The sequence below is a fragment of the Protopterus annectens genome, chromosome 12.part0 (genome assembly GCF_019279795.1).
Source record: "Protopterus annectens isolate FY-2018-M chromosome 12.part0, PAN1.0, whole genome shotgun sequence".
NCBI lineage: Eukaryota > Metazoa > Chordata > Ceratodontiformes > Protopteridae > Protopterus > Protopterus annectens.
This window is the reverse complement of record NC_056746.1, coordinates 1,530,182,548-1,530,197,547: the sequence shown is the minus strand read 5'-3', so window position 1 is coordinate 1,530,197,547 and position 15,000 is coordinate 1,530,182,548. Positions and strand designations below refer to the sequence as shown.

Here is a 15,000-nt window from a genome sequence, read left to right as displayed (position 1 = left end):
TATCCCAGTTTACCCCAACTCACTCTTACTCTCTCAACACACACTTAGCTCATTTCCACAACTGACACGTCCACCTTAACCATATGTCACCCTGCCCGGATGTTTCGGACATCCTAACATCTCTCTCCTGGACCGATTATTTCTTGTAAAACATTTCTTGTAAAACAAAGTCTACAGTCCTTCAAGAAAAGGATACTTTCCAGACTCAAAGTGTCACCAATTCCACCAACCGGCTTCTCATTTTCCTTATTTTCATCTGCCACCATCTTTCCAGCAGAAGGGATCTCACGCGATCCAGCTGCAGAGCAACCAGTGGCATGATGGGATACTGGAGGACCCTTCCAAACGCGACCTTTGCGCATGTTCCGTGCTTGTCCAGCTCACTAGCAAGTTTCTGTAGCGTAGAGCAAGGTCTTTCTATTGACAGATCTCTGATTTGCATAAATGTCGAGCATACGTCTCAACCTCTTAGAGCAAAAAATCTGGACAAAGCCTAAAATGATGGGGGGGACAAATAGGGATAGATTTTAAATATTGCTCTTACAAACTTAGAAAGTTGATAGAATAATAGAATTTTTCTGAAGGATGTGTAGTCATAAACGCAAATGTTTGTCATTTTAATGACTTTAATCCTCAGCTATTTGCCATAAAAGTACAGATTTTAGGAGGAACACACCAAAAATATGAGGCAAAAAGCTGTACAGTTGAGAGGTATGAGTCGGGTGATTTTACCTTTTTCCCTTGGGAGTGTTTTCAGTTGTATTTTTCAGACTTTTTTTATTTTTAGGCAGCAATACGCATAAGATAATGGGCAGTGACACAATATTATAGCAATAACCCACGCCTGGGTGTGGGCAATGCTAAATTTACCCACGGTTGGCGTGGTTTGGTCCCGAGGGCGAAACAAAGCCAACCGTGGGTAAATTTAGCATTACCCACACCCAGAAGTGGTTATTATTATATTACGACATTATTTAAGAAAAGAAACTATTACTTTTCTTAAATAATGGCATAGTATAATGCCTGTTTGCTGCCCTTCCGCAGATGTCTGGCATCCGTGGCAGTTCTGATGTACTGCGCGCCTGCGCAGTACATCAGAGTTGCAAAACAGCGGAGAAAGCAAGATCTCCGTTGCTTTTTAGTGTCTCGCTATGTTAAATGAGTTTAACATAGCGAGACAGTTTTAAAATAAGCAACGGACATCTCCGTTGCTTATTTTAAAAACTGTCTCGCTATGTTAAACTCATTTAACATAGCGAGACACTGAAAAAAGCAACGGAGATCTTGCTTTCTCCGTTGTTTAAACATCTGCTATGTTAAATGGGTTTAACATGGCGAGACAGTTTAAAATAAGCAACGGAGATCTCCGTTGCTTATTTTAAAGCTCGCTATGTTAAACCCATTTAACATAGCGACAGTGTTTAAAAGCGAGTTATACTAATGGAAAAAAGTCCGGGCGACCGGACCTTTTTCCATTAGTATAACTCGATTTACAACGGGCACGCTGGCCAATCAGCGTGCACGTTTTGGGGGGGGTCATGGTATAATATTTTTTTGAAAATGGCTGTTTTGTTATTGCAGTGTTAATCTAATTGAGCATGACCTCTTCTTAGCAGAAGTCCTGGGTGAAAAAGCGACGTCAGTAAATTATATATGAAATGATGGTAATAATAATATGTTCGTATGACCAGTAAGCCACTTCTTTTTTTCAGTTACATATCAAACAGCCGGTCGTATTATGCCACGTTGTTTAACACCATTAGTATTAATACAGTACTGATACAGGTACAGCCAGAACTATGTAAATAGGATCATAGGAAGTTATTAAGACTATTGGCCCTGAGACCCTTAGAAGCCTAGCCAAGAATTTAGCCCATGTTCCAACAAGTTAGCACCCTATGCCACTGTCAAGCAGGGACACAGGTGGAATTCCAAGGATGGATTTTCTGTTCCCCTTCCTGTTATCCAGGTTGCACTTAAAAAGGTTTAACGAGGTACTCTGCTTTATGTGGAAAGGGAATCTGTTCAACAAAACGGGAAGTCTCTGGGACACAAATCTGTCCCGCCAACAAGTCCTATTGATGTCACAGACCAGGTTGAGGTCACGCGTGTGGGTTATTCGAGTGGAGCTTGACTTACCCATCAGGACGGGGTCTGAGATTGCTTTGTATGCCAGACAGAGGTCACCAATGAGGAGTCTGTAGGAGACTGAGTAGAGGGACAGGGTTTTAGCCTGTCTGTGTAGGGTAGATGTTTGAGGCCCTGGATTCTCCGGGTGAGGAACCTCTGTGGTCTCTCCAGCTGCTGCATGTGCTTTGTAAGGTACATGCCGAAAGAGGCATGTACTCAATAATGGGTATTATAAGGGAAGAATACAGCGATGTTATAACCAGCTTGTCCCTAGATGAGATACCCTTACTAATGAGGTGGACCATGTAGAAAACTTTCCGTACAACGGATGCAATATGATGGTCAAAAGTCAGTTTGTTATCAACCTGGGTGCCCAAGTCCCTCACAACTGATTGTGTGCTTAGTGCCTTATTTTCAATGTGATCATCATTAGGGGAGTTGATGACAGCACCCAGCTTGCAGTCATCTGCAAACTTGGTCAGCCGTAGCCCACTAGATTTGGCCTGCACCTCCGAGAAGTATATCCCAAACAGCAGAGCCCCCAAGACCAATCCCTGGGGTACACCTCTTGTTACGGGTGTACTACTTGAGGTGGCTTTCCCTATTTTGACTAGGTGGGTTCTATCAGTGAGCCAGTTTGCTACCCATCTGGTAACATGGATTGATGCCTAGTTGAAAGAGTTTATCTATTATAACTGAGTGGGGAATAGTATCAAAGGCCAGGTCAAGGTAGGCGGTGTGCACCATCTACCCCTCATCAATGGCCTTGGTGACTGTCTCAAAGAAGTTGACCAAATTTAACAGGCATGACCTCCTCTTGACAAAACCAAACTCTGTGGGATCAAGTGTCTGGAGGTTGCCAATGTCCTTATTAATGAGGTCCATGATAACCCACTCCATGGCCTTGCAGATCAGGCTAGTTAAACTGATGGGTCTATAATTTCCTGGATCAGTGGGCGCTCCACCTTTGCGCAAAGGGATGACAGAAGCTGTCCTCCACTCGGCTGGGATGAAGTTGGTACTCAGGCTTTGGTTGAATAAGGTGCCTAATGGTGCTGCAAGTTCCTGTAGGATACAGCCTGGGATGTTATCAGGTTCCATGGATTCTGTATTTTTTGCCTTTGAGATGGCAGTGATGACTTGCTCCCTAGAGATAAGGAGAGGGGGGCAGGTAATGAGGATGTCCTGTTTTACTGATGGGGGTGACAAAGGAGTGATGTTTTCACTGAAACTGACTGCCAGCAGATTGGCTATATCTGCAGGGTTTGTGTAAGTGGTGTCCTTGACCACCAGTTCTGAGCAGATCTGGGTGCTTGCCTTGAGAGTGCGGACATATGTGAAGAAAGCCTTATGATTGTCTTTAGTACATGTAGCCAGTTTGGACTTGAAGTTTGCTTTGGAGGATTTCATTAGTGCTCTTATTTGCTTGTTCAAGCTAAGAAGAGATTACTTCCAATTAGACACCTGCTCCTTCTTGGTCCCGGACAGCAAATTGTCCTTTTATTATAGAGTTTATTTAATGTAGATGACCATTAGACAGGTTTACTGTTCCTTGAGGAGGAGGATTTCATCCTGTCTGGTATTCCTGATTCCATGCAGCTATATAAATGCTCATATACTACTTTGTGTAGGTTTAGACATATGTGCCAGTTCCTGTGGAGAGGGCGGGGGGGGTGTGAAGCTGTTTATACCTTCCCTCAGGAGGTTGTAATCAGCTTTGGAGAAGTTTTTTTTGTTTGACTCTAGCTAGTGGGGGTGGGGGGTGCTTTGTGGTCGGATCTTACCAGGGATGATGACACTGTAGGGATGCTGGTGTGGTTACTCATATTGGTTAATACCAAGTCCAAGATATTTTCACCTCTTGTGGGGGTGTCAACCAAGGGCGGCCACAGTGGTGCAGCGGTTAGCATTGCTGCCTCACAGCAAGAGGTTCTCTGGTTCGATTCCCGGCTGGGGTGCCTTCTGTGTGGAGTCTGCATGTCCTCCCTGTGGTTGCGTGGGTTTCCTCCGGGTGCTCCGGTTTCCTCCCACATCCCAAAGACATGCTGTAGGTGGATTGGACACTCTAAATTGGCCCTAGGTATGCGTGTGTGCCTTCTGTGGAAGGTTGGGCGCCAGGCTGGCAACTCGACACTGTAAAACTCCACTGCCACTCATGAGCAGACAGGTGATCCGCTGTGGCGACCCCTAACTGGGAAAAAGCCGAAAGAAGAAGAAGAAGTGGGGGTGTCAACCAACTGGTTCAAGGCATTTGCATTGACGAAATCAAGGAATCTCTGAGCATTTGTGTTTTGACATGAGTATTTCTTTCAGTCTATGGTTGGATAGTTAAAGTTGCCCAGGATCCAGGGTAAAGGGTTGAATCTTGATAGATTTGAAGAGGTCCAGATAGGTGGAGTGGCAGTCAGAATTGGAGGCCTGTAGCCAGCTATGATTTGAATAGAGGTCTTGTCAGTTGTTAACAGCACCTGGAGTATTTCCTGTGCATCATACTGTTTGACCAGCCTGGAGGTGTGCATGTCTTTTATACATATATATATATATATATATATATATATATATATATATATATATATATATATATATATATTTATATATACATATTTTTTTGTTGCAACTACACCTCCTTTTATTTTACTGCCCACGGTTTGGGGACTGAATGAATGCTAGGATGAGTAACCTGGTATGGCTGGGGTGCTCTCCGCAGCTTTGAACCAGGTTTCTGTGACTGCACAAATGTCAGCTTCTTCCAGGATTAAGAATGCTTGCAATGAGTGCAGTTTCATGTTTAGACTCCTAGCATTTAGCAGCATGACCTATAATTTACGCTTTGATGAAATTTTCATGTTGGTTGTTTTGACCTTATGGCAGTACCTAAAAAAAGGCACTATGGGGGAGACAAGAGCCTTTGCCAGGAGCTTGAAGCCCAAGGGAGACAGATGCAGGCCATCTCTGGCAAAGCATTGAGGCTTGTCAGTCCCAGGCTGTCAGGTACTGGATTCCCTTGGAATGACACCAGAAACTAAGCCAATTGTTAAAGTCAATCATTTTCTGTTTGTATTGAGGCATCATTCTGGGTGACAGTAGAATGCTGCTTAAGGCTAGGAACATACCTGCCTGGGACACATACTCAGAGAGTTCGATCATGTCTCTCTTCATATAGTCCAGGGAGGTATGTCTCCAATCATTCACTCCAACATGGACTATGACAGTCATAACAGTACCTGTTGAGAGACTTGAGTGCATTGGTGATATGGCGGATTCTGGCACCCAACAAACAACTGTGACTTTCTTCTTATCCAGCCTGGTGAGAGGCACATCAATGGGTCTCACAATGGAGTCTCCTACGACTAATATATTGAGTTTATGTTTAGACCTTAGTGGCTGTGAGGCACAGGTGTATGGACTATGTGTGTGGTGGTGGGCAGTGGAGTTTGCGTGCATTTATACCTCAGAGATCTCTTTGGTTTGGGTATGCTTTTGTTGAGGACCTCCGTATATGTGGGGGGGTGTTGTGTAGGTGTGGGTGGTGCTTGATGTGTGGTGTTCGTGTTGCCAACCTTCTCAGTACCAGATATACTGTTTTTTGGGGGAGAGAGCAATGACACTAGGTGGTTGATGTAACTGCATCTCTCACAAATTGTGTTCCTAGGTGGTAGTAGTAGAGGATTGTCTATGTATATGAATCAGTTGCCACACTGTCTCGGGATGCCCATATTGAACAGACTGGAAGGAGAAAATGTAGGAAATTGTCTATACATATTTGTCAGAAACTGAAAGAACTAAGAGGGTAAAGGGAGGAAGGTCTAAGGGTAGTACTATTAGATGATAACACAAGTAGCTACTAAGGGAAAACCTGTAGCTGGAATACCTCAAAAAGGGTTAAATTACGTGCAGCTGAAGCTCTGGATGCAGCAGACCTGTATCTACACTCATCATCTTCTTTTGGCTGTTCCCGTTAGGGGTTGCCACAGCAGATCACCTGTTACCATTTTTTCCTGTCCTCTGCATCTTGCTCTGTCACACCAACCACCTGTATGTCCTCTTTCACCACATCCATAAACCTTATCTTAGGCCTTCCTCTTTTCCTATTACCTGGTAGCTTCATCCTTAGCATCTTTTTCCCAATATACTCAGAATCCCTCCTCAGCACATGTCCAAACCAATGTAATTGTGCCTCTCTGGCTTTGTCTCCAAACTTTCCAACCTGGGCTGACCCTCTAATATACTTATTCCTAATCCTGTCCACCCTCGTCTCACCCATTGCAAATCTTAACATCTTTAATTCTGCCACATCCAGCTCAAACTCCTGCCTTTTTGTCAATGCCACTGTCTCCAACCCATATAACATAGCTGGTCTCACTACCCTCTTGTAGACCTTCCCTTTCACTCTTACAGGTACTCGTCTGTCAGAAATCACTCCTGACACTCTTCTCCACCCACTCCATCCTGCCTGTACTCTCTTCTTCACCTCTCTTCCACACTCACCATTACTCTGAACTACTGACCCCAAGTATTTAAACTCATCCACCTTTGCCACCTCTACTCCTTGCATCCTCACCATTCCTCTATCCTCCCTCTCATTCACACACATATATTCTGTCTTAGTCCTGCTGACCTTCATTCCTCTTCTCTCTAGAGCATATCTCCATCTCTCCAGGGTCTCCTCCACCTGTTCCCTACTCTCACTACAGATCACAATGTCATCTGCAAACATCATAGTCCACGGGGACTCCTGTCTGATCTCGTCTGTCAACCTGTCCATCACCATTGCAAATAAGAAAGGGCTCAGAGCTGATCCTTGATGTAACCCCACCTCCACCTTAAACGCATCCGTCACTCCCACTGCAGACCTCACCGCTGTCACACTACCCTCGTACATATCCTGTACCACTCTTACATACTTTTCTGACACTCGTGACTTCCTCATACAATACCACAACTCCTCTCTAGCCACCATCATATGCTTTCTCTAAGTCTACAAAAACACAATGCAACTCCTTCCGACATTCTCTGTACTTCTCCATCAACACTGTCAGAGCAAAGATCGCATCTGTAGTGCTCTTTCCTGGCATGAAACCATACTGCTGATCACTAATCATCACGTCCCTTCTTAACCTTGCTTCCACTACTCTTTCCCATAACTTCATGCTGTGACTGATCAATTGTATCCCTCTGTAGTTACTACAGCTCTGCACATCACCCTTATTCTTAAAAATCAGTACCAAAACATTTTTTCTCCATTCCTCAGGCATCCTCTCACTTTCCAAGATTTCATTAAACAATCTGGTTAAAAACTCCACTGCCATTTCATCTAAACACCTCCATGCTTCCACAGGTATGTCATCTGGGCCAACAGCCTTTCCATTCTTCATTCTCTTCATAGCTATCCTTACTTCCTCCTTGCTAATCCATTGTACTTCATGATTCACTATCCCTACAGCATCCAACCTTCTCTCCCTCTCATTCTCTTCATTCATCAACCCCTCAAAGTACTCTTTCCATCTCCTCAACACAGTCTCCTCGCTTGTGAGTATGTTTCCCTCATTATCCTTTATCACCTTTACCTGATGCACATCTTTACTAGCTCGGTCCCTCTATCTAGCCAATCGGTACAGGTCCTTTTCTCCCTCCTTAGTGTCCAACCTTTCATACAACTCTTCATATGCCTTATCCTTAGCCTTTGCCACCTCTCTCTTTGCCATGCGCCTCATCTCCTTATACTCCTGTCTACTTTCTTCATCTCTCTGACAATCCCACTTCTTCTTTGCCAACCTCTTTCTCTGTATACTCTCCTGTACTTCCTCATTCCACCACCATGTCTCCTTGTCGTCCTTCCTCTGTCCAGATGTGATACCAAGCACCTTCCTAGCTGTCTCCCTTACTAGCTCTGCTGTAGTTACCCAGCTATTTGGTAACTCTTCACTGCCACCCAGTGCCTGCCTTAACTCACCCCTGAACTCCACCTCACAATTACCCTTTTTCAATTTCCACCACTTGATCCTTGGTGCTGCCCTCACACTCCTCTTCCTCTTCTTGATAACCAACGTTATCCTACAAACCACTATCCTATGCTGCCTAACGACACTTTCTCCGGCCACCACTTTACAGTGTCCAATCTCCTTCAAACTGACCCTCCTACATAAGATATAATCCACCTGTGTGCATCTTCCTCCACTCTTGTATGTCACCCTATGCTCCTCCCTCTTGTTAAAATACGTATTCACCACAGCCATATCCATCCTTTTCGCAAAATCCACTACCATCTGACCTTCTGCATTCCTTTGTTTAACACCATACCTACCCATCACTTCCTCATCTCCTCTGTTCCCTTCACCAGCATGCCCATTGAAATCTGCTCCAATCACCACTCTCTCACCCTTGGGTACAGTCATCACCACTTCATCCAATTCACTCCAAAATTGTTCTTTCTCATCCATTGCACACCCAACTTGTGGAGCATACATACTAACAACATTCATCATTACACCATCAATTTCCAGCTTCATAAACATCACTCTATCCGACACTCTTTTCACCTCCAAAACACTCTCAGCATACTGTTCCTTCAGAATAACTCCTACGCCATTTCTCCTCCCATCCACACCATGATAAAACAATTTGAACCCACCTCCGATACACCTAGCCTTACTCCCCTTCCATCTGGTCTCTTGCACACACAATATACCAACCTTCCTTCTGTCCATCATATCAGCTAGCTCTCTCCCTATACTAGTCATACTGCCAACATTCAAAGTTCCGACCCTCACTACCACAGTCCTAGCCTTTCTCCTCTCCTCCTGCCTTCGGCCATGTCTTCCGCCTCTTCTCCTCCTTCGGCCAACAGTAGCCCAATTTCCGCCAGCACCCTGTAGACTAACAGTACTGGTGGCGGTCGTTGTTAACCTGGGCCTCGACCGATCCGGTATAAACATTTTTCTTGGTGACTGCATGAAATGTTTTGGCGAAGTTTTACGCCGGATGCCCTTCCTGACGCAACCCTCCCCATTTATCTGGTCTTGGGACCGGCACAAAGAAATGCACTGGCTTGTGCATCCCCAGTGGCTGGGTTAGACCTGTATCTAGACTATGCTACTCAATTTTAAGGTTAAGAACTCATTAAGAAAAAACTCACAATGAAGCACAGATTAATCACTTATAGTCAAAAGAATAGAACTCATAGTATGAAAATATACAGTTAAACAGCAACGATATGCAGTTAAACAGTAATGAATTGCAGTAGATAGCAATGAAATATAGTGAATCAGTAGATTGCTTTGAAACAATAGCTCAGAAATCACAACAGTAACACACAGAACTAATAAAGCAGCGATTCAGTAGAACACTGTCATCAATTTAGTGAGGCTACCAACAAGCAGTAATAAATATGGCAAACATAAATAAAGTAGAAAGAGGTACAGTTTTGTTTTTTTTTAGTAGAAAAAGAAGATAATAAGATAATTCAAGGTTCAGAGGCTAAAGGGGTGGGCCTTTACTAAGTTCTCACTATAAAGGGTTCAAGGAAGGGTGGGGGAGGGGTTGGGGCCATGGTGTACCGTAGCCAGTCAAAACCTCAGATAGGCAATTTACATAACTTTACTCAAGATTGTGCAACTTTATGGGATGTCATCGTTAAATAACGAGCTTCTGAAAAATGGGAGGGCCCCACAGACCCAAATGCAACCCAGAGGTACTATTTCCATCATGCAGACGTAACTTGTCTGTGTAGACTTTACAAATCTTGACTTACACCTGTGTATGTGATTATCAGTGTGTATTAGAAAAGTGTATGATAGAATGTACCAGTGCCACGATTAATATGTGAACATACAGCAAACAGGTCATAACGTTATTTGTGTGACATCAGAGAGTACAGCTTAATGATTGCTTCAAAAAGAGAAAAGCACATTTTTAGAAAGATAATTTACAAAAGTAGTAACTTACACTGGCAAAAGGCTTCATATTTAAAAAAAACAACAACTTCTGAGCTAAAAGCATTCATTCCGATTTCCCCATAAAGACGTAAACACCATCATTTTAAACTAGTGTTGACATTGCTATGAAGACTAATAATATGCAATGAAGATTGCTGGCTGAAAAAATTGCAATGTACAGCATACAAGTCATGCTTGAACACAGGCAATTTTGTTTGAAATGGGGAGTCACCCAAGTACATACCTCTGAACTGTCCAGGTTATCACAGAATATCCAGATTTTTTTAGGCATATTTTTGGACTGTTCTTCATAAAATTTGTGCTTTTCTGCATTTTTGAATCAGTGAAGACTGAATTCACTAAATAATGACAGGCATTTGAGATTCATTCTTCATATCCTTCAGAAAATGCATGGCAACATATGACCATTTATTCCAGCTACTTTCTAGGTTTATAAGTGCAATATTTAAAATTTGTCCCTATTTTTGGGGCTTTGTCCCCCCATTATTTTTGCCTTTGTCCATATTTTGTGTACTAAGAGGTTGAGAGCTATGCTCATGTAGACAAAACAATGGTGAGGTTGACATGGAGCCCATCCAAAGCAAACATGACAGTATTGCAGATTAAATACTGTAAAAGATGTTAATTGAGATTGTACTTAACCAAAATCCAAACAACAGGCAAGGAGGAACATGGATTTTGCAGTGCTCACTGCCATGTTAAGGTGCTGTTTGGTGCTACAGACAGCATGCCAACATGTCTTGTTTATGGTTCATTGGAAGTTAAGATCTCTTGTGCAGATGCTTAGGATGTTATTAGTTTTGCAGATTTGTAAGAGGTCACATAGAATTCGATCCCTTGAGGCTCTGTAGGCTAGACAGAGGTCAGTGGTTATTAACAGTCTGTAGGAAACAGAAGATATAGAGAGCAAGAAAGACATGCCCCTGATTATCTTAGTGAGGAAATGCTTTGGTCCCTCAAGCTGGGTCATATGCTTAGACAAGTACATACTGATGGAGACTCTGTACTCTACTGTGGACCTGATGAGGGAGTAGAGAGGGATGATAATTTCTTTAGATATGGAAGAAATACACCTGGTGATTAATCTGGCTAGGTAAAAGGTTTTCATAACAACAGTTAATACATAGAGATTAAAAGATAGTTCATTGTCAGAGGAGGAGCCCAGATCCCTAATAGCTGAGTCAGCTTTATCCACTCAGTGGTATGTGCATGAGTACCCAGTCTTCCAAAAGGACACAATTTTTTTTCATTGTATTCATTGATTCATTGTATTCATTGATTAGTACTAAGCTAACTGCCCTTGCGAGCCATTTTAAGCTTAGCCAATTATCCCTTGTGAGACTCAAATCCTGCACCTTGTGTTTGTAAGGCAAACACTGTAACCATTAGGCCACCCTCCCAACCCTAAAACTTTTTTTTGTTTTGTGAATGGGAACACCACTCACTGTGGATTATGTATCGTAACCGCCCCCACCCATATTATGTATTGCCAACATCATAAGCTGCTGACAGGTGCCCAAACACCTGTGTCTGTAAACACAGATTAAATGTTTAAAATGGACAAACCCTGTCCATGTGCTTTGTCTGACATTTGAACACGGTCAGGGCAGTTCCATTCACCAGGGAGACAAGCCTAAACCCAGATCACCACATGAACACCCTGACCTTTTGCATTTCATGGCATTTAGCTTTATGCTGTGGTCCAGGTACCACTTATCGGTGCATGTTATTTTTTTTCACCACAGTCTGAATGTCAGATGGGCAAACTTAGTCAGCCACAGGCCCTTGATGTCAGCCTTCACATAAGAGCAGTAAGTAGGAAGACAAAGTTTTCCTAGGCTTGATCCTTGGGGGACACCACTAGCAACCAGTCTTTTTGAAGAGAGTATACCCCCCACATTAGGAGATAGGGTTTTGTCAGTTAGCCAGTTTGCTATCCAGTGCATAACATAGGGGTTACGTTTAACTTGATTAGGTTATCGATAATGCCAGAATGTGGGATGGTATCAGAAGCCTTACTCAAGTCCAGGTAAGTTGTGTAACCGATTTGCCTGAGTCTAATGCATCACTGATATGTTCAAAAAAGCCCGCCAGGTTCAGGATGCAGGATCTTCCTTTAACACACCAAAACTGGCTTGGGCCAAACAGAAAATGATTGACTTTAATAACTAGCTTAGTTTCTAGTGTCATTCCAGGGGGATCCAGTACCTGACAGTCTGGGAAGATATGACAGACCACAATGCTTTGCATCTGTCTCACCTGGGCTTCAGGCTCCTGGCAAAGACTCTTGCCTCCCTTATAGTGCCTTTCTTAGGAAAAGTGATGAGGTTAAAACTACCAACATAAAAATTTAAACAAAACACAAATTAAAGGTCATGCTGCTAAACAATAGCAGTCTAAACATGAAACTGCACTCATTGTAAGCATTCTTAACCCTGGGAAATGCTGACATCTGTGCAGTCACAGAAACCTAGTTCAAAGATGTGGAGAGCACACCCAGCCTAACTTGGTTACTCATCCTATCATACATTCAGAGACCAAACTGTGTGCAGTAAAGCTAATAGAGGTGGAGTTTCAATATATATATTAGACATACACACCTCCAGGCTGGTCAAACAGTACGACACACAGGAGACATTCCAGGTGTAGTTAACCATTGACAATACCCCTTTTCAAATCATAGCTAGCTACCGGTCCACAAATCTGACTCAAAATGCCCAATCCGCCTATCTGGACCTGTTCAAATCTATCAAGATTCAACCCTTTACCCTGATCCTGGGTGACTTTAACTAACCAAGCATAGACTGGAAGAACTACTCACGCCAGAACATAAATGCCCAGAGATTCCTCAATTTTGTCAATGCAAATGCTCTGGAACAGCTAGTCAATACCCCCACAAGAGCTGATAATATCTTGGACTTGGTATTAATCAACATGAGTAACCACTGAAGCATCCCTACAGTATCATGCTCCCTGGTAAGATCGACCATAAAGCAGTTATTTTCAAAGTCACCTTCTCCCCCAACATCCCACTGGCTAGGGTCAGACATAAAAACTTCTCCAAAGCTGATTATAAACCCCTGAGGGATGGTATAAACAGCTTCACAGCCCCCTCCCCCACTGTAGGAACTGGCACCAATATCTAAAACAACACCAAATCACTTATACTGAGCATTTATATAGATGCATAGAATCAGGAATACCCAACAGGACTAAATCATCCTCCGCAAGGTAGAGTAACCAAAAGGAAAAATTTGCTGTCCAAGACCAAGAAAGAGCAGGTGCCCAATTGGAAGCAATCTCTCCTTAGCCTGAGCAAGTAAATAAGAGCACTAGTGAAATCCTCCAAAGTAAACTTCGAGTCCAAATTGGTCACATCTACTAGAGACAATCATAACAGCTTCTTCATATATGCCCACAACCTCAAAGAAGCACCCAGATCTGTGCAGAACTGGTGGTCAAGGACACCACATATACAAATGCAGAAGATATAGCAAACTTGCTGGCTGACAGATTCAGCGAAAACTTCACCTGTCTGTCCCACCCCATCAGTAAATTAGACATCCCCAGTACCTGCCCCCTTCCTCTTATCTCTAGGGAACAGGTCATCACTGCTCTCTCAAAGGCAAAAAATACAGCCTCCATGGGACCCGATAACATACCAGGCTGCATCCTACATGAACTCAGGCAGGAACGTACAGCACCATTAGGCACCATATTCAACCAAAGCCTGAGTACCAGCTTTATCCCAGCTGAGTGGAGGACAGCCACTGTCATCCCTTTGCACAAAAGTGGACCATCCACCGATCCGGGAAATTATAGACCCATCAGCCTAACTCTCCTGATCTGCAAAGCCATGGAATGGATTATCACGGACCTCATTAACAAGGACATTGGCATCCTCCAAACACTCAATCACACACAGTTTGGCTTTGTCAAGGGAAGGTCATGTCTGTTAAATTTGGTCCACTTCTTTGTGACAGTCACCAAAGCCATGGATGAGGGGAAGACGGTGCACACCACCTTCTTTGACCTGGCCAAAGCCTTCGACACTATTCCCCACCCAGGCATTATAGATAAACTTTCTCAACTAGGCATCATTTCATATGTTACCAGATGGGTAGCAAACTGCCTTACTGATAGACCCCACCTAGTCAAAACAGGGAAAGCCACCTCAAGCAGTAGATGTGTAACAAGAGGTATACCCCAGGGGTTCGGTCTTGGGGCCTCTGTTATTTGGGATATACTTTTCTGAGGTGCAGGCCAAAACCAGTGGGCTATGCCTGACCAAGTTTGCAGATGACTGCAAGATGGGTGCTATCATCATTTCCCTAGTGATGTGGACAGCCTCCAAAAGGGTCTCACCCAGACAAATGACTGGTGCCAGAAACATGGCCTTAAGCTGAATACCAAAAAGTGCATCATCATCATCATCATCCCCTTTTGGGAGAGTGACATCCCCACAAATTATCATATAAATAACAATGTCATAAGCACACAATCAGTCGTGAGGGATTTGGGCACCCCCACATTGATAGGAACCTGACTTTTGACCACCAAGTTGCTTCCATTGCATGGAAAGCCTTCTACATGGCCCACCTCATAAGTAAGGCTATCTCATCCAGGGATAAGAAGGTCATGACATCTCTCTTTTCTTCCCTTATAAGGCCCATTATTGAGTACAATGTCCCTTTCGGCATGTACCTCACAAAGCACTTGTAGCAGCTGGAGAGACCACAGAGGTTCCTCACCAGGAGAATCTAAGGCCTCAAACATCTACCATCCACAGATAGACTAAAAGCCCTATCCTTCTACTCAGTTTCATACAGACTCCTCAGATGTGACCTCTGTCTGGCATACAAGGCGATCTTGGACCCTGCCTTGATGGGACTGCTGCATATCCGCAAGTCAAGCT

The 15,000-nt window shown here is 43.5% G+C and overlaps 1 protein-coding gene across 1 annotated transcript in view; it reads right to left on the bottom strand.

The window, feature by feature from the left end:
- Positions 1 to 385, bottom strand: part of SRP68 (signal recognition particle 68) — a gene marked incomplete in the record, with an annotated part of 1,223,106 nt that extends 1,222,721 nt beyond the window's left edge. The window contains 1 exon segment of the mRNA XM_044090499.1: positions 197 to 385. Coding sequence (XP_043946434.1) covers positions 197 to 362 — 166 coding nt within the window.
- Between the last annotated feature and the right edge of the window lie 14,615 nt (positions 386 to 15,000).